Raw genomic sequence first — 21,296 nt, 5'->3', positions numbered from 1 at the left:
AAATGCCAGGGCCGATTTGTGGTCCCAGTCCGCCCCTGAACGGGGGGTGTTTGTGCTGTGTCAGGGTCAAGGTTCAGGCGACCACCTACACTTACCTCCATGTCACCTGTCCCCAGTAAATATCAACTACATTCAATTAAAACATTCAATATAGCTCTTTGAAAATAAATCCATGACTGAATGCTGTTGTATCAATCTATCTCCAATAGTTATCTTCTGAATTACTGTTTCGCCCATTTCAGAATTTAGTGCCTTTTTTGGACAGTAGACTGTTCTGTAATTTAAATGTTTTTGTACAGTTTCTCTGTTTGGATTTTTTTTTAAACTTGTGTTTATTTTTAGTATGATATATATATACAAGAGAATAAAGCTATATCAATGTGACAACTGCAGTGTTAGTCTTTTCTGATGCTATTCATTATTAAGTTTAATAAATAATGTTAAACTAAATTCAACTGTACATACGACACACACTTCACATGAACACATACATTTCGTAATATAATCATAGTTCACAGATTTATTCAGATTAAGAAAGCAAAAAATGTATGCGATTCATCTCTTTAAAACATAAAATACTGTATATATATATACAGCTCAGGAAAAAATTAAGAGACCACTGCAAATTTTTCTTAAATCAGCATCTCTACATAAAGTCACCCAACATCAATGTGAAAGACTGGTGGAGAGCATGCCAAGACGCATGAAAGCTGTGATTGAAAAAATCAGGGTTATTCCACCAAATATTGATTTCTGAACTCTTCCTAAGTTAAAACATGACTATTGTGTTGTTTAAAAATGAACATGAACTTATTTTCTTTGCATTATTCGAGGTCTGACAACACTGCATCTTTTTTTGTTATTTTCTGCAAATAAATGCTATAAATGACAATATTCTTATTTGGAATTTGGGAGAAATGTTGTCAGTAGTTTATAGAATAAAACAAAAATGTTATTTTTACCCAAACGCATACCTATAAATAGTAAAACCAGAGAAACTGATAATTTTGCAGTGGTCTCTTAATTTCTTCCAGAGCTGTATATACCAAATTCTGGGAAAAGGTCTGTAAGAATCTATGGATACCATCAAGTGAATGATCCCATCAAACTCATTGCCAGGTCATGTGGAGTACAGTCGGTCTATCCTACAATATAAAAGATAAAAGTTAAAAGCTGCAAAATGTCCATAAGCTCGGAGATTACATATTTTTTTTATGAGAACTATAATTCTGTTAAGTATAACTTCCCCTGTCTCTCTGACCTCCAGTAGCTCGTAGCACTTCACATCGGTCTCATAGTAATAGCTATAACGAAAGTTACGGTATCAAAACACATGGTTTCTCCATTCTCTGGACATTTATTATTATGAGCCGTCCTCCTCTCACCAGCCTCCACTGTCTAGGATTGGTGATTAGTTGACTGGTAAGGGTGGCGTTGACCTAGGTCAACGTATGGGTTCTCCTGGGTGGCGTTGACCTAGGTCAACGTATGGGTTCTCCTGGGTGGCGTTGACCTAGGTCAACGTATGGGTTCTCCTGGGTGGTGTGGACTGTGTTGGACAACGTGGAGCATTTGCTACTGGTTCTGTCGTCCTTGGTGGTCTCCCCGATTACTCTACTGGTGTTGTAGTAGTAGAGGAACATAAAGAAACCTAGAGAGAGAGAGACGGTGATATTGAATGATAATAGAATCCAAATAACTCCAGGATACCTTTGTTATGAGATCAAATATATATTACAATGTATATCTGTCTTGTCTTTAATCTACCTTGGAATGAGTTGAGGATGGTGAAGATGTAGTAGGAGGGAACCTTGAGGACCCCGTGAGCGAAGAAGGCAAAGCTCCAGGTGATTCCCAGCAGACAGCACAGCCCCATCACCGTCACTATGTCCTTGGTGCCTGTCCCTTGCTGCTGGGCCTGGTCCATGCCCAGCTTGGTCTAGGGTCAGGATCACAAGGTTACAACCATAGATATAGAACCTTAGCCAGATGTCATAGAGTCCCTACACCATGAAATGGAACAATTTGTCAGCCATTTTAGCTGGGGTCTGCTCTGTTGACATCAAATAGAACTAGAATTACCATCTGCTGATGTATGATCTGTGGTTACTTAGGACAACATTGTATTCACATGCCAAATATTTAAAAAAATTGGACAAATGATTGTGGCCAGCGCCGTTGCTAAGATAGCTAAAGACTCTACAGGATGAGCATTGATAATATGACAGCAGTCAGGAAATCAATTAATAAAGTGGCTGTAGGTATTTTGAAAAAAAAAAAAAAACGTTTCAATGAATAGAATGACAGTAAAACAGTTTAAGTAGTTAGCTGAAATTCACTCAATGTGTTTTATCTTCCACTTCTCCGTGGTCCTCTGTGCCACGGGTGGTGCCACCCATACAGAAAACGTCTGTACGCAAGACTAAGGCGCTTTGGATAAAAGGCGTCTGCTAAATGGCCTACCGTATATTATTAATGGCTTAACGTTCTGTGCTGCTATTTCCCAATCTTTTTTTTTTTGCTCCATCGCCTGGTCCCTTTTGTTTAGAATTCTTCCGCATTTATGCGAAACTATGGGATGTTAAGGTCTTTACGTTGGTAACCATAACAACCTTGATCTTGGTGCTCTTAAGGTAGAACAGCCAGCGCAGAACCACGATGAAGGTGGTGAACGTGAAGAGGAAGACCAGCGCATAGTAGCCGATGTTGACTATGTAGTGCACGTCAATATCCAGGATCCAGCACCTAGAGATAGAGGGGATATGAGTTAGGGTGTTAGGTATCCAGGATCCAGCACCTAGAGATAGAGGGGATATGAGTTAGGGTGTTAGGTATCCAGGATCCAGCACCTAGAGATAGAGGTTAGGAGATTTATTTCACTATGTAGTGTACAGTCGTGGTCAAAAGTTTTGAGAATGACACAAATACACATTTTCACAAAGTCTGCTGCCTCAGTTTTGATGATGGCAATTTGCATATACTCCAGAATGTCATGAAGAGTGATCAGATGAATTGCAATTAATTGCAAAGTCCCTCTTTGCCATGAAAATGAACTTAATCCCCAAAAAACATTTCCACTGCATTTCAGCCCTGCCACAAAAGGACCAGCTGCCATCATGTCAGTGATTCTCTCGTTAACACAGGTGAGAGTGTTGACGAGGACAAGGCTGGAGATCACTGTCATGCTGATTGAGTTAGAATAACAGACTGGAAGCTTTAAAAGGAGGGTGGTGCTTGAAATCATTGTTCTTCCTCTGTTAACCATGGTTACCTACAAGGAAACACGTGCCGTCATCATTGCTTTGCACAAAAAGGGCTTCACAGGCAAGGATATTGCTGCTAGTAAGATTGCACCTAAATCAACCATTTATCGGATCATCAAGAACTTCAAGGAGAGCGGTTCAATTGTTGTGAAGAAGGCTTCAGGGCGCCCAAGAAAGTCCAGCAAGCACCAGGACCGTCTCCTAAAGTTGATTCGGCTGCGGGATCGGGGCACCACCAGTGCAGAGCTTGCTCAGGAATGGCAGCAGGCAGGTGTGAGTGCATCTGCACGCACAGTGAGGTGAAGACTTTTGGAGGATGGCCTGGTGTCAAGAAGGGCAGCAAAGAAGCCACTTCTCTCCAGGACAAACATCAGGGACAGACTGATATTCTGCAAAAGGTACAGGGATTGGACTGCTGAGGACTGGGGTAAAGTCATTTTCTCTGATGAATCCCCTTTCTGATTGTTTGGGGCATCCGGAAAACACCTTGTCCGGAGAAGACAAGGTGAGCGCTACCATCAAATCAAATCAAATCAAATTTTATTGGTCACATGCGCCGAATACAACAGGTGCAGACATTACAGTGAAATGCTTACTTACAGCCCTTAACCAACAGTGCATTTATTTTAAACAAAAAAAGTAAGAATAAAACAACAACAAAAAAAGTGTTGAGAAAAAAAGAGCAGAAGTAAAATAAAGTGACAGTAGGGAGGCTATATATACAGTAAAATAAAGTGACAGTAGGGAGGCTATATATACAGGGGGGTACCGTTGCAGAGTCAATGTGCGGGGCACCGGCTAGTTGAGGTAATATGTACATGTGGGTAGAGTTAAAGTGACTATGCATAAATACTTAACAGAGTAGCAGCAGCGTAAAAAGGATGGGGTGGGGGGGCAGTGCAAATAGTCCGGGTAGCCATGATTAGCTGTTCAGGAGTCTTATGGCTTGGGGGTAGAAGCTGTTGAGAAGTCTTTTGGACCTAGACTTGGCACTCCGGTACCGCTTGCCGTGCGGTAGCAGAGAGAACAGTCTATGACTAGGGTGGCTGGAGTCTTTGACAATTTTGAGGGCCTTCCTCTGACACCGCCTGGTATAGAGGTCCTGAATGGCAGGGAGCTTTGCCCCAGTGATGTACTGGGCCGTACGCACTACCCTCTGTAGTGCCTTGCGGTCAGTCCTGTGTCATGCCAACAGTAAAGCATCCTGAGACCATTCATGTGTGGGGTTGCTTCTCAGCCAAAGGAGTGGGCTCACTCACAATTTGCCTAAGAACACAGCCATGAATAAAATAATGGAATCAACACATCCTCCGAGAGCAACTTCTCCCAACCATCCAAGAACAGTTTGGTGACGAACAATGCCTTTTCCAGCATGATGGAGCACCTTGCCATAAGGCAAAAGTGATAACTAAGTGGCTCGGGGAACAAAACATCAACATTTTGGGTCCATGGCCAGGAAACTCCCCAGACCTTAATCCCATTGAGAACTTGTGGTCGATCCTCAAGAGGCGGGTGGACAAACAAAAACCCACAAATTCTGACAAACTCCAAGCATTGATTTTGCAAGAATCGGCTGCCATCAGTCAGGATGTGGCCCAGAAGTTAATTGACAGCATGCCAGGGCGGATTGCAGAGGTCTTGAAAAAGAAGGGTCAACACTGCAAATATTGACTCTTTGCGTAAACTTAATGTAATTGTCAATAAAAGCCTTTGACACTTATGGAATGCTTGTAATTATACTTCAGTATACCATAGTAACATCTGACTAAAATATCTCATAACACTGAAGCAGACCAATACTTGTGTCATTCTCAAAACTTTTGACCACGACTGTAGCTGGTATTGAGGGAAGGAGCGTTACAGTGCCTTGCAAAAGTATTCATCCCCCTTGGCGTTTTTCCTATTTTGTTGCATTACAACCTGTAATTTAAATTGATTTTTTATTTGGATTTCATGTAAATGGACATACACAAAATAGTCCAAATTGGTGAAGTGGAATGAAAAAAATAATTGTAAAAAAAAAAAAAAAAAGTGGTGTGTGCATATGTATTCACCCCCTTTGCTATGAAGCCCCTAAATAAGATCTGGTGCAACCAATTACCTTCAGAAGTCACATAATTAGTTAAATAAAGTCCACCTGTGTGCAATCTAAATGTCACATGATCTGTCACATGATCTCAGTATATTTACACCTGTTCTGAAAGGCCCCAGAGTCTGCAACACCACTAAGCAAGGGGCACCACCAAGCAAGCAAGCGGCACCATGAAGACCAAGGAGCTCTCCAAACAGGGCAGGGACAAAGTTGTGGAGAAGTACAGATCAGGGTTGGGTTATAAAAAAATTACCGAAACTTTGAACATCCCACGGAGCACCATTAAATCCATTATTAAAAAATTGAAAGAACATGGCACCACAACAAACCTGCCAAGAGAGGGCCGCCCACCAAAACTCACGGACCAGGCAAGGAGGGCATTAATCAGAGAGGCAACAAAGAGACCAAAGATAACCCTGAAGGAGCTGCAAAGCTCCACAGCGGAGATTGGAGTATCTGTCCATAGGACCACTTTAAGCCGTACACTCCACACAACTGGGCTTTACGGAAGAGTGGGCAGAAAAAAGCCATTGCTTAAGGAAAAAAATAAGCAAACACGTTTGGTGTTCGCCAAAAGGCATGTGGGAGACTCCCCAAACATATGGAAGAAGGTACTCTGGTCAGATGAGACTAAAATTGAGCTTTTTGGCCATCAAGGAAAACGCTATGTCTGGCACAAAACCAACACCTCTCATCCCCCCGAGAACACTATCCCCACAGTGAAGCATGGTGGTGGCAGCATCATGCTGTGGAGATGTTTTTCATCGGCAGGGACTGGGAAACTGGTCAGAATTGAAGGAATGATGGATGGCGCTAAATACAGGGATATTCTTGAGGGAAACCTGTTTCAATCTTCCAGAGATTTGAGACTGGGACAGAGGTTCACCTTCCAACAGGACAATGACCCTAAGCATACTGCTAAAGCAACACTTGAGTGGTTTAAGGGGGAAACATTTAAATGTCTTGGAATGGCCTAGTCAAAGCCCAGACCTCAATCCAATTGAGAATATGTGGTATGACTTATAGATTGCTGTACACCAGCGGAACCCATCCAACTTGAAGGAGCTGGAGCAGTTTTGTCTTGAAGAATGGGCAAAACTCCCAGTGGCTAGATGTGCCAAGCTTATAGAGACATACCCCAAGAGACTTGTAGCTGTAATTGCTGCAAAAGGTGTCTCTACACCTTTTGGTGAATAGTTATGAACGCTCAAGTTTTCTGTTTTGTTTGTTTCACAATAAAAAATATTTTGCATCTTCAAAGTGGTAGGGATGTTGTGTAAATCAAATGATACAAACCCCCCCAAAAATCAATTTTAATTACAGGTTGTAAGGCAACAAAATAGGAAAAATGCCAAGGGGGGTGAATACCTTCGCAAGCCACTGTATCATTTTCGGTATCTTTACACAGCTAGAGATGCAGGTGTCATTTGGTTACCTAGCAAGAACTTATAGTATTTTACTATGTAGTGTAGTTGGTATTGAGGGGAGGAGAGTTATTTCACTATGTAGTGTAGTTGGTATTGAGGGGAGGAGAGTTATTTCACTATGTAGTGTAGTTGGTATTGAGGGGAGGAGAGTTATTTCACTATGTAGTGTAGTTGGTATTGAGGGGAGGAGAGTTATTTCACTATGTAGTGTAGTTGGTATTGAGGGGAGGAGAGTTATTTCACTATGCAGTGTAGTTGGTATTGAGGGGAGGAGAGTTATTTCACTATGTAGTGTAGTTGGTATTGAGTTAGGGTATATGTAGTGTAGTGGCTGATGTTCATTATGTCTAGGATCCAGGACCTTCATAGCAGAATAATAAGACTGAGGGGACAGGGTCAAGCCTGGCTTGGGTCTGAGACTCTACCAAGTTATTTTCCTGTGAAAAATCAAATGTTTATCAGGTATTACTTCGTTAGTGAGACTCACGTGTACATCACCTTCCCTCCGTCAGTGTAGGTGCTCTGTTTTCCGTATTTCCCCAGACTGAAGAGTATGATCACTACCACGCTGGGCAGGACTAAGGCAGAGGATATGGATCAAACAAAAGGTAAGTAGTATATTACATTCTTTAACCATTTGCAACAACAACAAAAAAAAAAACAGTGATACTGACACTCAATTGGACCCCTCAGGCACAGGTTGAAGACATCAAATCCCTACCTGAGCAACCCCCCCCAAAAGTCGGTACATTATCCTTACATCATAATGCCTAACATCCCAAAACCGGCCCTACCTAAAGCTAACTAACCCAGAGTACAACCCTATCTTTGGGTCATTCAAAACCTACAAGTACCCACAGTAGCTAACGCAACCTAAGTATCAGACCACTCACCCCACCCGGCGATGCAGACTTTCATGATGTAGCGTGGTATGGTGATGGCGCCTGACTTGAAGAGCTGCTGACCGAGGTGGAAGGCCTCCACGGCGAACCAGGTGAAGGTGGACAGCATGGAGTAGTGCATTGCAGCAGCCATCATCTGGCAGGCCACTGGGCTGTTCAGGCTGGCCACCCACTCATTGGACAGGAAGGTGACGTTGAGCATGAACATGGACAGGAACAGCTGGATCAGGATCCGGGTGGTTTTGTTTGACTTCGACTTCCTGGAGGTCACATTACAGGTTAGAAGTTAAGAGGTCAAAGTTCAGGGGTTAGTAGGTCAAGGGACCCCATTAGATGGCCAGAGTCGTAATTGGCTATATAAAACATTTATGAAAACAAAAAATAACCTTTTTGGTCTTAATTTAAGGTTAGGCACAAGGTTAGCAGTGTGGTTAAGTTTAAAATCAGTTTTTAGGTGAATGGAGATCATTGCTACGTGTGGAGACGGGCTGGCCATGGGCTTCGTTTTAATATCCACACTCCCTCGGACATCCTCCTGCAATGCGCTTTGACAAGAATTGAGGAAACAAGGACGGAGGAAAGGAAGGATTTAACAGCTAATATGTTTTCTCAGATACAGGAAGTAGTGACCAGTGCCATAATGACAGTGGGCGGAGCTACCTACCTTAGCAGGAAGTAGTGACCAGTGCCATAATGACAGTGGGCGGAGCTACCTACCTTAGCAGGAAGTAGTGACCAGTGCCATAATGACAGTTGGTGGAGCGACCTACCTTAGCAGGAAGTAGTGACCAGTGCCATAATGACAGTGGGCGGAGCGACCTACCTTAGCAGGAAGTAGTGACCAGTGCCATAATGACAGTGGGCGGAGCTACCTACCTTAGCAGGAAGTAGTGACCAGTGCCATAATGACAGTTGGCGGAGCGACCTACCTTAGCAGGAAGTAGTGACCAGTGCCATAATGACAGTGGGCGGAGCTACCTACCTTAGCAGGAAGTAGTGACCAGTGCCATAATGACAGTTGGTGGAGCGACCTACCTTAGCAGGAAGTGCATGAAGAGAACCACGCCCAGGAAGAACATGGACATGCCACACCCCACATATGTGATGTAGGTGAGAGAGTTCAGATCACTGTCTGAGATCGTCTGGTTCGGAGGGGACTGAAAAAGAGGCACAGGTTAGTGATGAACAGATTCATGTATTAGAAATCTTTTTTTTTGTTTTACTATTTCAAATAGATCTGCTTAGAATTGAAATGAAAGAAGCAACAATCTAGAGCATATGCAACATTATTAAATCAAATCCAATTTGATTTGTCACATGCTTGGTAAACAAACAACAGGTGTAGACTAACAGTGAAATGTTTACTGGCCCTCCCAACAACAGAGTAACTGGTAAAAGAATAGGGTTGCACAATTCTGGTAACGTTCCCAAAATTCTGGTAACGTTCCCAAAATTCCAAGGTTTTTCAGAAATCCCAGTTTGAAGATAAGGAGGGAATTACCAGGAAATCCGAGAATCCTCCAACCGGGATTTGTGGAAAACCTGGGAATTTTGGGAACGTTACCGGAATTTTGCAACCCTATAAGAGAACGAGGGAACCTACCATTAGCACAGCAAAGAAAGTCAGGTGTGTACACTCGCAGGTTATGTTGTCCCCTTTCACAAAGGTCAAACAGCCATCGTCTGTCCAGTTGGGTCGACTTCCTATGAGGGGAAAAAGGTTGAGAATCGGCTACTACATACTAAGTACCTGCACACTGCGTGAGTACCGGTGTACTTCCTGAACAGTGGCCTCGTACTGTAATCAATTTCTTCAACAAATGCAGTGAGTGTGACTTCCTGGTCTTTTAAGCATACTAAGATGTGCCCTGCATATTGCTTACTACAGTTTACTAGCTACTCGCTATGCTTACTTGAAGAAGTATGCCCATTTCAAACCTTACCTCGTATAGTATGCAAATCAGTAAGGAAATGTAATGGCAGCTAAATACCTTTACCGTCCCACGACTGGCACGATGGAATGGCTCCCCCCTGGTGGAAAACAAAGTAGTGCATTATGGGTAGGGCTGATGTACTCGTACAGTATTTAGAAGAAGCGTTTCACACCAAATGCAGCAAATTTGGGGGTTAGACCGACCGGGATTCAACCCAGTTTCCTGTGTAAAGTCTTATTTTGCCTGTATATTCTGTGTATTGTGGCAGCACCATTTCACCAGGTCAAATTCCTGCTACGTGTAAATGTACTTGACGAATAAAAGGTGATTCTGATTCTGTTACACCAAGAGGTCTGAACTGAACCTTTTGATGAGTCTGTGTGTCATGTTCCTCAGCCTACAGTACATCTATGGTACATTTTCAAAGCTACTTTTCCTCTTAGGGGCCAATGTATTATATCCCACATACTGGTAACATTAACTGGCATTAGTAAAGAGCATCATCATTTACCTTCTGGACATTTCGAAAATTAAGATTTATGTGGTCGGTTAGATTGGCAATGATGGTGCCCATCTCGATCGCTACCACCTCGTTATGCAGAACTGTGCTGTTATTTGCATCCTGGAAGAAAGAGCGTCCATGACAACCATGACAACCATAGCACCCCTAGGATTGCAAAATTCCGATAACCCTCCCAAAATGCTCTGGTTTTCCGGAAATACCAGTTGGAAAACTCCAGGAAAGTGGAGGGAGTAAGTAGGTAATCCGGAATCCAGGTATTTTGGGAAAATTGGGACCGGAATTCTGCGACCTTAGTGGCACCGCACCAACTGTCATTTGATTTTCTTATTTCAGTGAAAAGGACAATTGAAGTCTTAGATATACCTTGGACATGTTGGGGAATCGGAAAACGCCGGCAAATGCACTGCCGTTGGTTAACTTGAAGGCCTTTTCAAACGCTTCCTTTGTGACTGATACAGACCTAGAAAAGGCACCCAGTTTCCCCCGATCTTCCACAATCTGAACAACAACAAACCAGAACACAGTCAGACACACAGAGGGTTGTAAAAAATCTGCTAACTTTCGCAAAAATGTCTAGGTTTTTTCCAGAAATCTATAGGTTGGAATATTCCGGATTTCCTGCTTATTGCTTCCTGATCCAACCAGGTTTTCTGGAAGACCAGAGAATTTTGGGAAAGTGACAAAAAAAAAAAAAGTTAGTTTATCTGGACCTCACCACAGGAGGCTGCTGAGGGGAGGACGGCTCATAATAATGGCCGGAACGGCGCAAATGGAACGGCATCAAACACATGGAAACCATGTTGGATGTATTTGATACCATTCCCCTGATTCCGCTCCTGCCATTACCACGAGGCCGTCCTCCCCAATTAAGGTGCCACCAACCTCCTGTGGACCTCACTATGTATGGGAAAATACTATGTAATACTGATACAACAGCTACAGCCGTCCCCAGCTACAGCCATACAACAGCTACAGCCGTCCCCAGCTACAGCCGTCCCCAGCTACAGCCGTCCCCAGCTACAGCCGTCCCCAGCTACAGCCGTCCCCAGCTACAGCCGTCCCCAGCTACAGCCGTCCCCAGCTACAGCCGTCCCCAGCTACAGCCGTCCCCTAGTTGACCACACCTATCAGACCTCAAATGTCTAAGATAGGAAAGTCTGACCTCTGCCCAACTTTAAAAGGGGGCAGAGCAAATGTACCTATGGGACATTAAAGCATATTTTATTTTTTGTCCATCCATCCATCAATTCATAGGGCGGCAGGTAGCTTAGTGGGTAAGAGCGTTGTGCCAGTAACCGAAAGGTCGCTGGTTCTAATCCCCGAGCCGACTAGGTGAAAAATCTGTCGATGTGCCCTTGAGCAAGGCACTTAACCCTAATTGCTCCTGTAAGGTTGAGAGCGTCTGCTAAATGACTAAAATGAAATCCACCCACCTTAATGCTGGAGCTGGAGGAGTAGCCAAAGGAGACCTCCTCGATGTCCTTCTCTTTGGGCTTCACTATGACCCCAGTGACCGAGCCCATGAACACAGAAGCTGAGGACTCATTCATGTCTTTGACCAGAGAGGAGATATCGTTCATGGCCTTCCTGTTGAGAGGAGTACGGTGTCCATATTAGGACAGTCACACATCTATAGAATATGGCAGGGATATTCAAATTTGGACCTTGAAGCCAGTTCCACTGCTGATTTTAATTATTCCCCTCTAAATCAGGGACTGTTTTAGACCTGGGACACCAGGTGTGTGCAATTACTTATCAGGTAGAACAGAAAACCAGCAGACTCCAGACCTCCAGGCTGGGATTTGAATACCCCTTTAATACGGTGTCCGTATTAGGACAGTCACACAATCCATGGTCTTTAACAATATCCGTGAGGAGGCACTTTAGTTTTAACCAGAGATTCAGTTACTGCGTGATACACGCACTTCATGCAATTCAATCTAGAGGTGATTGGATCTCCCGTTATTTAGAATGTTGCTGTGTGTTATTTCACAGGGCAGCTGTTCCTTTGTGAGGGGAAAATGTTACCCTATAAGTGCATTTCCAAGCCTGGCAGGTGCTTGTTTGGATACTGTTATAATAATATATTAATAATATAATAATATATATAATAATAATACTGTTCTAAGTTCTCTAAAAAGTTACACTTATAGGGGTGGATTCCCGGCTATCGATTAAACCTAATCTTGGACCTAGAAGCACTTTCTAATAATTATAATATATATATATATATATATATATATATATATATATATACACACACTACCATTCAAAAGTTTGGGGTCACTTAGAAATGTCCTTGTTTTCCATGAAAACATCCATGAAATGAGTTTGAATAGGAAATATAGCAAAATGCATAGGAAATGTAGTCACTGACGAGGTTAGAAATAATGATTTTTAATTGAAATAATAATTGTGTCCTTCAAACTTTGCTTTCGTCAAAGAATCCTCCATTTGCAGCAATTACAGCCTTGCAGACCTTTGGCATTCTAGTTGTCAATCTGAAGAGATTTCACCCCATGCTTCCTGAAGCACCTCCCACAAGTTGAATTGGCTTGATGGGCACTTTTTACGTACCATACGGTCAAGATGCTCCCACAACAGCTCAATAGGGTTGAGATCCGGTGACTGTGCTGGCCACTCCATTATAGACAGAATACCAGCTGACTGCTTCTTCCCTAAATAGTTATTGCATAGTTTGGAGCTGTGCTTTGGGTCATTGTCCTGTTGTAGGAGGAAATTGGCTCCAATCAAGCGCCGTCCACAGGGTATGGCATGGCGTTGCAAAATGGAGTGATAGCCTTCCTTCTTCAAGATCCCTTTTACCCTGTACAAATCTCCCACTTTACCACCACCAAAGCACCCCCAGACCATCACATTGCCTCCACCATGCTTGACAGATGGCATCAAGCACTCTTCCAGCATCTTTTCATTTGGTCTGCGTCTCACAAATGTTCTTCTTTGTGAACCAAACACCTCAAACTTCGATTCGTCTGTCCATAACACTTTTTTTCCAATCTTCCTCTGTCCAGTGTCTGTGTTCTTTTGCCCATCTTTTTATTGGCCAGTCTGAGATATGCGCTGTTCTGTGAAGGGAGTAGTACACAGCGTTGTACGAGATCTTCAGTTTCTTGGCAATTTCTCGCATGGAACAGCCTTCATTTCTCAGAACAAGAATAGACTGACGAGTTTCAGAAGAAAGTTATTTGTTTCTGGCCATTTTGAGCCTGTAATCGAACCCACAATTGCTGATGCTCCAGATACTCAACTAGTCTCAAGAAGGCCAGTTTTATTGTTTCTTTAAATCAGCACAACAGTTTTCAGCTGTGCTAACATAATTGCAAAAGGGTTTTCTAATGATAAATTAGGTTTATAAAATTATAAACTTGGATTAACAAACACAACGTGCCATTGGAACACAGGACTGATGGTTGCTGATAATGGGCCTCTGTACGCCTCTGTGGATATTCCATTAATAATCAGCCGTTTCCAGCTACAGTAGCCATTTACAACATTAACAATGTCTACACTGTATTTCTGATCAATTTGATGTTATTTTAATGGACAAAAATATTGCTTTTCTTTCGAAAACAAGGACATTTCTAAGTGACCACAAACGTTTGAACGGTAGTGTGTGTATATATATATATATATATATATATATATACACACAGTGAGGGAAAAAGGTATTTGATCCCCTGCTGATTTTGTACGTTTGCCCACTGACAAAGAAATTATCAGTCTATAATTTTAATGGTAGGTTTATTTGAACAGTGAGAGACAGAATAACAACAACAGAATCCAGAAAAACGCATGTCAGAAATGTTATTAATTGATTTGCATTTTAAACGAGGGAAATAAGTATTTGACCCCCTCTCAATCAGAAAGATTTCTGGCTCCCAGGTGTCTTTTATACAGGTAACGAGCTGAGATTAGGAGCACACTCTTAAAGGGAGTGCTCCTAATCTCAGTTTGTTACCTGTATAAAAAAGACACCTGTCCACAGAAGCAATCAATCAATCAGATTCCAAACTCTCCACCATGGTCAAGACCAAAGAGCTCTCCAAGGATGTCAGGGACAAGATTGTAGACCTACACAAGGCTGGAATGGGCTACAAGACCATCGCCAAGCAGCTTGGTGAGAAGGTGACAACAGTTGGTGCGATTATTTGCAAATGGAAGTAACACAAAATAACTGTCAATCTCCCTCGGCCTGGGGCTCCATGCAAGATCTCACCTCATGGAGTTGCAATGATCATGAGAACGGTGAGGAATCAGCCCAGAACTACACAGGAGGATCTTGTCAATGATCTCAAGGCAGCTGGGACCATAGTCACCAAGAAAACAATTGGTAACACACTACGCCGTGAAGGACTGAAATCCTGCAGCGCCCGCAAGGTCCCCCTGCTCAAGAAAGCACATATACAGGCCCGTCTGAAGTTTGCCAATGAACATCTGAATGATTCAGAGGAGAACTGGGTGAAAGTGTTGTGGTCAGATGAGACCAAAATTGAGCTCTTTGGCATTACATTTACATTTTACATTTTAGTCATTTAGCAGACGCTCTTATCCAGAGCGACTTACAGTTAGTGAGTGCATACATTATTTTATTTTTTCATACTGGAGTCGAACCCACAACCCTGGCGTTGCAAATGCCATGCTCTACCAACTGAGCTACATCCCTGCCGGCCATTCCCTCCCCTACCCTGGACGACGCTGGGCCAATTGTGCGCCGCCCCATGGGTCTCCCGGTCGCGGCCTGCTACGACAGAGCCTGGATTCGAACCAGGATCTCTAGGAGGAATGCTGCCTATGACCCCAAGAACACCATCCCCACCGTCAAACATGGAGGTGGAAACATTATGCTTTGGGGGTGTTTTTCTACTAAGGGGACAGGACAACTTCACCGCATCAAAGGGACGATGGACGGGGCCATGTACCGTCAAATCTTGGGTGAGAACCTCCTTCCCTCAGCCAGGGCATTGAAAATGGGTCGTGGATGGGTATTCCAGCATGACAATGACCCAAAACACACGGCCAAGGCAACAAAGGAGTGGCTCAAGAAGAAGCACATTAAGGTCCTGGAGTGGCCTAGCCAGTCTCCAGACCTTAATCCCATAGACAATCTGTGGAGGGAGCTGAAGGTTTGAGTTGCCAAATGTCAGGCTCGAAACCTTAATGACTTGGAGAAGATCTGCAAAGAGGAGTGGAACAAAATCCCTCCTGAGATGTGTGCAAACCTGGTGGCCAACTAAAAGAAACGTCTGATCTCTGTGATTGCCAACAAGGGTTTTGCCACCAAGTACTAAGTAATGTTTTGCAGAGGGGTCAAATACTTACTTTCCTCATTAAAATGCAAATCAATTTATAACATTTTGGACATGCGTTTTTCTGGATTTTTTTGTTGTTATTCTGTCTCTCACTGTTCAAATAAACCTACCATTTAAAATTATAGAGTGATCCTGTCTTTGTCAGTGGGCAAACGTACAAAATCAGCAGGGGATCAAATACTTTTTTCCCTCACTGTATATATAATATAAAGTCTAGGACTAAGTTTAATCTTTGTCCAGGAAACTGGCCCTATGAATGATATAATAATAATAATAATAGTTATGATTGAGTCATGCTTACGAAGCCTTTTCACCATCGATGTCAACTCCCTTTTCAGTGGTAAACGTTGCTGTAGGATACAACTGTTCCACAGGGTCTTGGAATGGTTCATTACAGTTGAAACACAAAGTCTTTGGTGCTGTTGCGTCGATGATGAATTTATCTTGGTTTATGGCTCCGGAGAAGAGATCTAAAAACAAAACACACACCGTTTCTCTTTAATATATTTTTGAGGTGTTCTCACTTTATTTAGACAGAAACGAGGCAGGAAGGAAGGAGAGCAAGTGGGAAGGGATTGAACCATGGCTTCCGGTGGGGAGTCTGTGTCGGGGAGTGTTACCACTTCACCACAGCTCTGACCATTTATAAACCAACACCTTCCACCAAGAGCACGCTGCAGGTGTCTGAATTACAGTATGCTATATGGTGAATAGGTCCTAATCCAGGCACTTGTCATCTCCCGTCTGGACTACTGCAACTCAGTGTTGGCTGGGCTCCCCGCTTGTGCCATCAAACCCCTGCAATTTATCGAGAACGCTGCAGATCGCCTGGTGTTCATGGATGCCATGGGAAGCCAGGCTTCCCCAAATATTTGACCAATAAATACATTTCAATTCTAAAATAATGTATCTTACATCTCTCTCTCTGAGTTTTAATAATTTTCCATCAATTCCATCAAGTGGCCAAATGCTTGCTGGCATCAATCAATCAAACGCTACGGCTGCAACATGTTATACTCTTTTGGTCCAGACAGCATCAGATATATGGACCACACATACTGAGACAGAGGGGCTTCCTCAGTCATTTTACCCACACACCACTACTGGTCACCCCGCTCCTCTGCACACTCCACTGGCTCCCAGTCGAAGCTTGCATCCACTACAAGACCATGATACTTGCCTACGGAGCAGCAAGAGGAACTGCCCCTCCCTACATTCAGGCTCTGCTCAAACCCTACACCTCTGGTCTATTGGCCCTCCCACCCCTACGGGAGGGCAGCACCCGCTCAGCCCAGTCCAAGCTCTTCTCTGTCCTGGCAACCCAATGGTGAGTCCCTGCCCATCTTCCGAAAACATCAAACCCTAAATCTTAAATAATCCCACAGCAAATTCTCTGGCAACAGCTCTGGTGGACATTCCAGCTGTCAGCATGCCAATTACAGCTCCCTCAAAACTTGAGACATCTGTGGCATTGTGTTGTGTGACAAAACTGCACATTTTAGAGTGGCCTTTTATTGTCCCCAGCACAAGGTGCACCTGTGTAATGATCATGCTGTTTAAACAGGTTCTTGATATGCCACACCTGTCAGGTGGATGGATTATCTTGGCAAAGGATAAATGCTCACTAACAGGGATGTAAATCAATTTGTGCTAAGAATTTGAGATAAATATGTTTTTTGTGCATATGGAACATTTCTGGGATCTTTTATTTCAGCTCATGTAACATGGGACCAACACTTTACATGTTGCGTTTGTATGTTTGTTCAGTGTATATTTTTTAACCTTTATTTTAGCGGGGAGTCTCATCGAGACCAAGGGAGCACTGCATCTCACAATGACATAATCACGGCAGCATGGGACATACAGCAGGTTCTTACCTTTGCAGGACTCCTGCTTATACGCAGTTCCATTGCAAAGTGTAGTGGTGTTGAAACAGGAGACACTGCAGTTGGCTGTGGATGGAAAATAAGGGATTCAATTCTTTAACAGACTTTAAAAAGGTAACTTACCGGTTGAGCTGACGCGCGAGGTGTTTACCGTGAATGCGATCTCCGCGAACATCAGCGGAAAATGCCGTTAAAACATTGCCAGCTGTATAGTGAACTGAGGTATGTCACGGCTTGGATTGAAAGACATTCAGCGCTATTTCTATATGCACATGCTGAAACTCTTTACTGGACAACATAGACAGGAAGATAAAAAAACATACTTGTCTTATTTTCGATGAGAGGACATGTCCCACGGCAAGCTGTAACAAAATGCACTTGTTATTATTTTGACAAGAAGAAGAAGGAGGTGACGTTATAAAACATTAGCATCATTAATAGGAAGAGGCTGCATCTTCAACCTGTAATGTTTTTCCTGACATAGTCCAGTGTCTTGCTGCAATTCCTTCCAACCATCACACACAGAAACAATCCCATGCCATTGTTCACGTACGTCTTTGACGTGTACAGAAGATTGGAATTATTTACTTTCCGCATCCAAAATCCCCAATCCTTGCATTCGTCTAAGAACCCAAGTAAACAAAAAGGGAATAAGTCATTTTAATGAGATGTAAATATTTTGGTAATAAGAGGTATGCAAAACTGTTGTTGGCATGTGGGGTCATACTCACGCTGAAGCGTAGTAGAGGTAGTGTTGAATGACATCGTTTGATTTACGGTTGTGGTGGTTTTAGATCCGTTTCCTATTGGTGAAGAAGGGAGATGATAGCTTGGTAAAAGCTAGTCTATGGTTAATTCTAGCTTTGGGACACAACATTGGGAGTATGTGGATTGGTTGGACACCCGTAGTTGTGCATCGTCTATGGTTAATTCCAAACATGGTCATAGAAGTTGGCTATACAACAAACAAATCTGGAACTAACAGGCTTGCCCGCCACTGCAGCTCGACCAAACTGAAGTTCTTCCATATCTCACATATGGTTTTCAATACCATTGTAATTCATTCCGGGCTCCTATCATTCAAAACTATATCCCATACATCACAAACTGTAATGAAACTCACCACAACATGGTTTCATGGTACCTGTGAAGCCACCTTCAACTACCAAAATAGTCTTATTCGCAGTCAGAAAACTCTGGATATCCCTTGTTTGTTGTTGGTGATGTTTCTTTTTTTCTTTGTTTTGTTCTTCTCTAGGGCCTATAAAAATAAAACATAAGACACAGATACAAAAAAAAAGCGTTCCAAAAGGGTTCTTCGGCTGTCCCCATGGGAGAACATTTAGGCTTTATTGGCATGGGAAACATATGTTTACAAAGCAATCTCTCTCTCCCTCCCTCCCTCTCCCGTCTTGACCTCTGAATACTTGTCTATGAAAAGCCAACTGATATTTACTCCTGTGGTGCTGACCTGTTGCACCCTCTACAGCCACTGTGATTATTATTTGACCCTCCTGGTCATCTGAAGAATATTTGAACATCTTGAAGAATGATCTGGCCTTTAATGGCCATGTACTCTTATAATCTCCACCCGGCACAGCCAGAAGGAGACTGGCCACCCCTCAGAGCCTGGTTCCTCTCTACCCAGTACAGCCAGAAGGAGACTGACCACCCCTCAGAACCTGGTTCCTCTCCAGGTTTCTTTCTAGGTTCCTGCCTTTCTAGGGAGTTTTTCCTATCCACCGTGCTTCTACGTCTGCATTGCTTGCTCTTTGGGGATTTAGACTGGGTTTCTGTATAAGCACTTTGTGACATCTGCTGATGTAAAAAGGGCTTTAAATACATTTGATTGATTGATTTGGGGTTCCAGCCAGATACAACTCTTTTGAAAACCCCTTTTTAGGTTCTAGATATAACCTTTTTTTCAAAGTATTGTATTAATTACAATTCATGATCTTGTTAGATTGCTTTCCCACAGAAAGGAAGGCCAAGCAATACCTTTGATATTGTAATATAGTAATCAGGCTTGGGGTCAATTCGAATTGAATTCAGTCAATTTAGGAAATTAATTCGATTTTGATTTCAATTTTCAATGACTAAAGAGGAGAAGCTATTTCTTTCAAAAGTTGTTCCCGTTTTTTTGTTTTTTTATGTTAAATTCAAATCATTTCTTGAATTGAGTGACTTTAATTTGAACTGCCCCCAACCCTGATAGTAATATACAGGACGCCTACATTGAGTAGGCGAAGTTAGCTTTCTACTCACAAATAGGTCTCCAGAGAAGAATGGCCAGGAAAGCCAGAGTGGCCCAACTCTTCGGCTCCATGGTGTTTGTGTCGTCTACTAAAAACCGTGGATGTGGTAACACTCAGTGTTCAGATGAAAATTCAAATTCGTAGTTCAGTAAAACATTTTCAAAGTGGGCCGTTATTATACATTTGCATCCATCACAGGCTCTGCCGGGTACATTTACTGGAAGATACAGTGGCTGTTTTCTAGACATTCTCATCAAAACCTTTGTTATTTTCAGAGTTCTGAACTGTTGTACTCAATTGTTATTTACTAACAGTGATTCATTAGTAATGGACACAAAATAATTCAACGTTTTGCATTTTTGTGGGCACAAAATTCATATTTTTCACAAAATATAGCATGTTACAAACAGTGCAGCCCAATATAGCCACATTATGCTGATTGATTTCAGATATACAGTCAGCTATACTATTAAAGTAATAGAAGATGAAGAAGCAACCTTACCTGTTTCTTGCTCTAACTCCTATAAAGGCACGTCACGGGAGATAGCAGCAGGCGCTCTGCTGAACCGTCAAGGAATGAAAACTAAGATCCTCCCCAACGATGCCCACATGAAAATGACGTCTAAATGTGGCCCGGGAGTTTGCATGCCGACCGGAGGGTCACATTTCCCTTGCAAACTCGCACACCGCCAGTTCACAAAGCCAACAGGCCCTTCTTTGTTTGTCCGCCACCATGCAAAAGAAACAGAAACACACGGAGGCGTCCCAAATGGCACACTGTTCCCTTTATTGCGCACTACTTTCAACCAGGGCACATAGGGCTCTTGTCATATGTAGTGCCCTATATAGGGATTAGGGTGCCATTTGGGATGCGCATGATGTCTGAACATATAGTGAGTCATACAGTGTACTGTGCCCTGCATCATTTGGTAAACAGGACAACCTGTACCAGGGTTATAATTCTGCTGTTGGCTTTTAAATGAATAAGCATATTTAATGGACAGGGCCCAGGGTTGAAGTCTTATCCAGGGCATGTTAAGAGTGGAAACGCTGGGTACAGTACACTGTCCATTCATTAGGCAAAAGATCAGTACATAAAGATATGCTTTATGGATACGGGCACTGAGGACAGTTCACAACAACTCACAGGTTTACAAAGACCTACCTATGTGCTGATCTAAGATCTTTCCATATAATCTCATTCATTACGATCTAAAAGGCTAAACTGATCCCAGATCAGCACTCTTACTCTGAGATGCTTTATGGATACGGGCCCTGGTCCGTTTTAGGCCTGGCAATTCAGGAAATCCTAAATTGGGAAGTGAAGTACTGTCTTTGCTTTATCTTGGCCAGGTCGCAGTTGTAAATGAGAACTTGTTCTCAACTGGCTTACCTGGTTAAATAAAGGTGAAATTAAAATAAAAAAGTTGGCTACTTTTTAACCAGGGTTGTGTCAATATCCAAATCAATTCAGCCATTTTTGGTAACTGAAATTGAGAGGGGAAATTGAGTAAAACTTGAAGTTTACTTCCTGAATTTACTGGTTTGAAATGGAATTGACTCTCCGTCCTAACCTTGTCTTTAAGAATGTGCTGTGCAATGTTCTCCCAAGTCTCTGGGACTTTATGACAGTCACTGGCCTCTGTTAACAAAGAAATCCAATGCGATGACGTTGAATCAATGT

The 21,296-nt window shown here is 42.8% G+C and overlaps 1 protein-coding gene across 4 annotated transcripts; it reads right to left on the bottom strand.

Annotated features, from left to right (window-relative positions):
• Nucleotides 1-1,388: 1,388 nt before the first annotated feature.
• LOC121549227 (adhesion G-protein coupled receptor G2-like) lies at nucleotides 1,389-20,195 on the bottom strand. 4 transcript variants are annotated; one of them, XM_045210060.1, is made up of 20 exons: nucleotides 20,115-20,195; nucleotides 19,623-19,700; nucleotides 18,481-18,618; nucleotides 18,089-18,160; nucleotides 17,819-17,980; nucleotides 17,681-17,719; nucleotides 17,349-17,423; nucleotides 15,773-15,941; nucleotides 11,575-11,728; nucleotides 10,505-10,639; nucleotides 10,130-10,240; nucleotides 9,676-9,715; nucleotides 9,288-9,388; nucleotides 8,720-8,841; nucleotides 7,676-7,944; nucleotides 7,270-7,360; nucleotides 2,613-2,745; nucleotides 1,768-1,939; nucleotides 1,477-1,651; nucleotides 1,389-1,439 (listed from the first exon to the last, which is right to left on the bottom strand). In XM_045210060.1, exons 2-19 carry the CDS (start codon nucleotides 19,681-19,683, stop codon nucleotides 1,482-1,484), a joined length of 2,214 nt encoding a protein of 737 aa, XP_045065995.1. In that variant the 5' UTR covers nucleotides 19,684-19,700; nucleotides 20,115-20,195; the 3' UTR covers nucleotides 1,389-1,439; nucleotides 1,477-1,481. The 4 variants fall into 4 exon arrangements, with proteins under 4 accessions (XP_045065995.1, XP_045065993.1, XP_045065994.1 ...); XM_045210058.1 differs by lacking the exon at nucleotides 1,389-1,439 and having other exon boundaries at nucleotides 1,473-1,651; XM_045210059.1 differs by lacking the exons at nucleotides 1,389-1,439; nucleotides 20,115-20,195 and having other exon boundaries at nucleotides 1,473-1,651; nucleotides 19,623-19,703.
• Between the last annotated feature and the right edge of the window lie 1,101 nt (nucleotides 20,196-21,296).

Source organism: Coregonus clupeaformis, chromosome 33 (genome assembly GCF_020615455.1).
Source record: "Coregonus clupeaformis isolate EN_2021a chromosome 33, ASM2061545v1, whole genome shotgun sequence".
Taxonomy (NCBI): Eukaryota; Metazoa; Chordata; class Actinopteri; order Salmoniformes; family Salmonidae; genus Coregonus; species Coregonus clupeaformis.
Note: the sequence above shows the minus strand (reverse complement) of the source record. Positions and strands in the feature narration are given on the sequence as shown.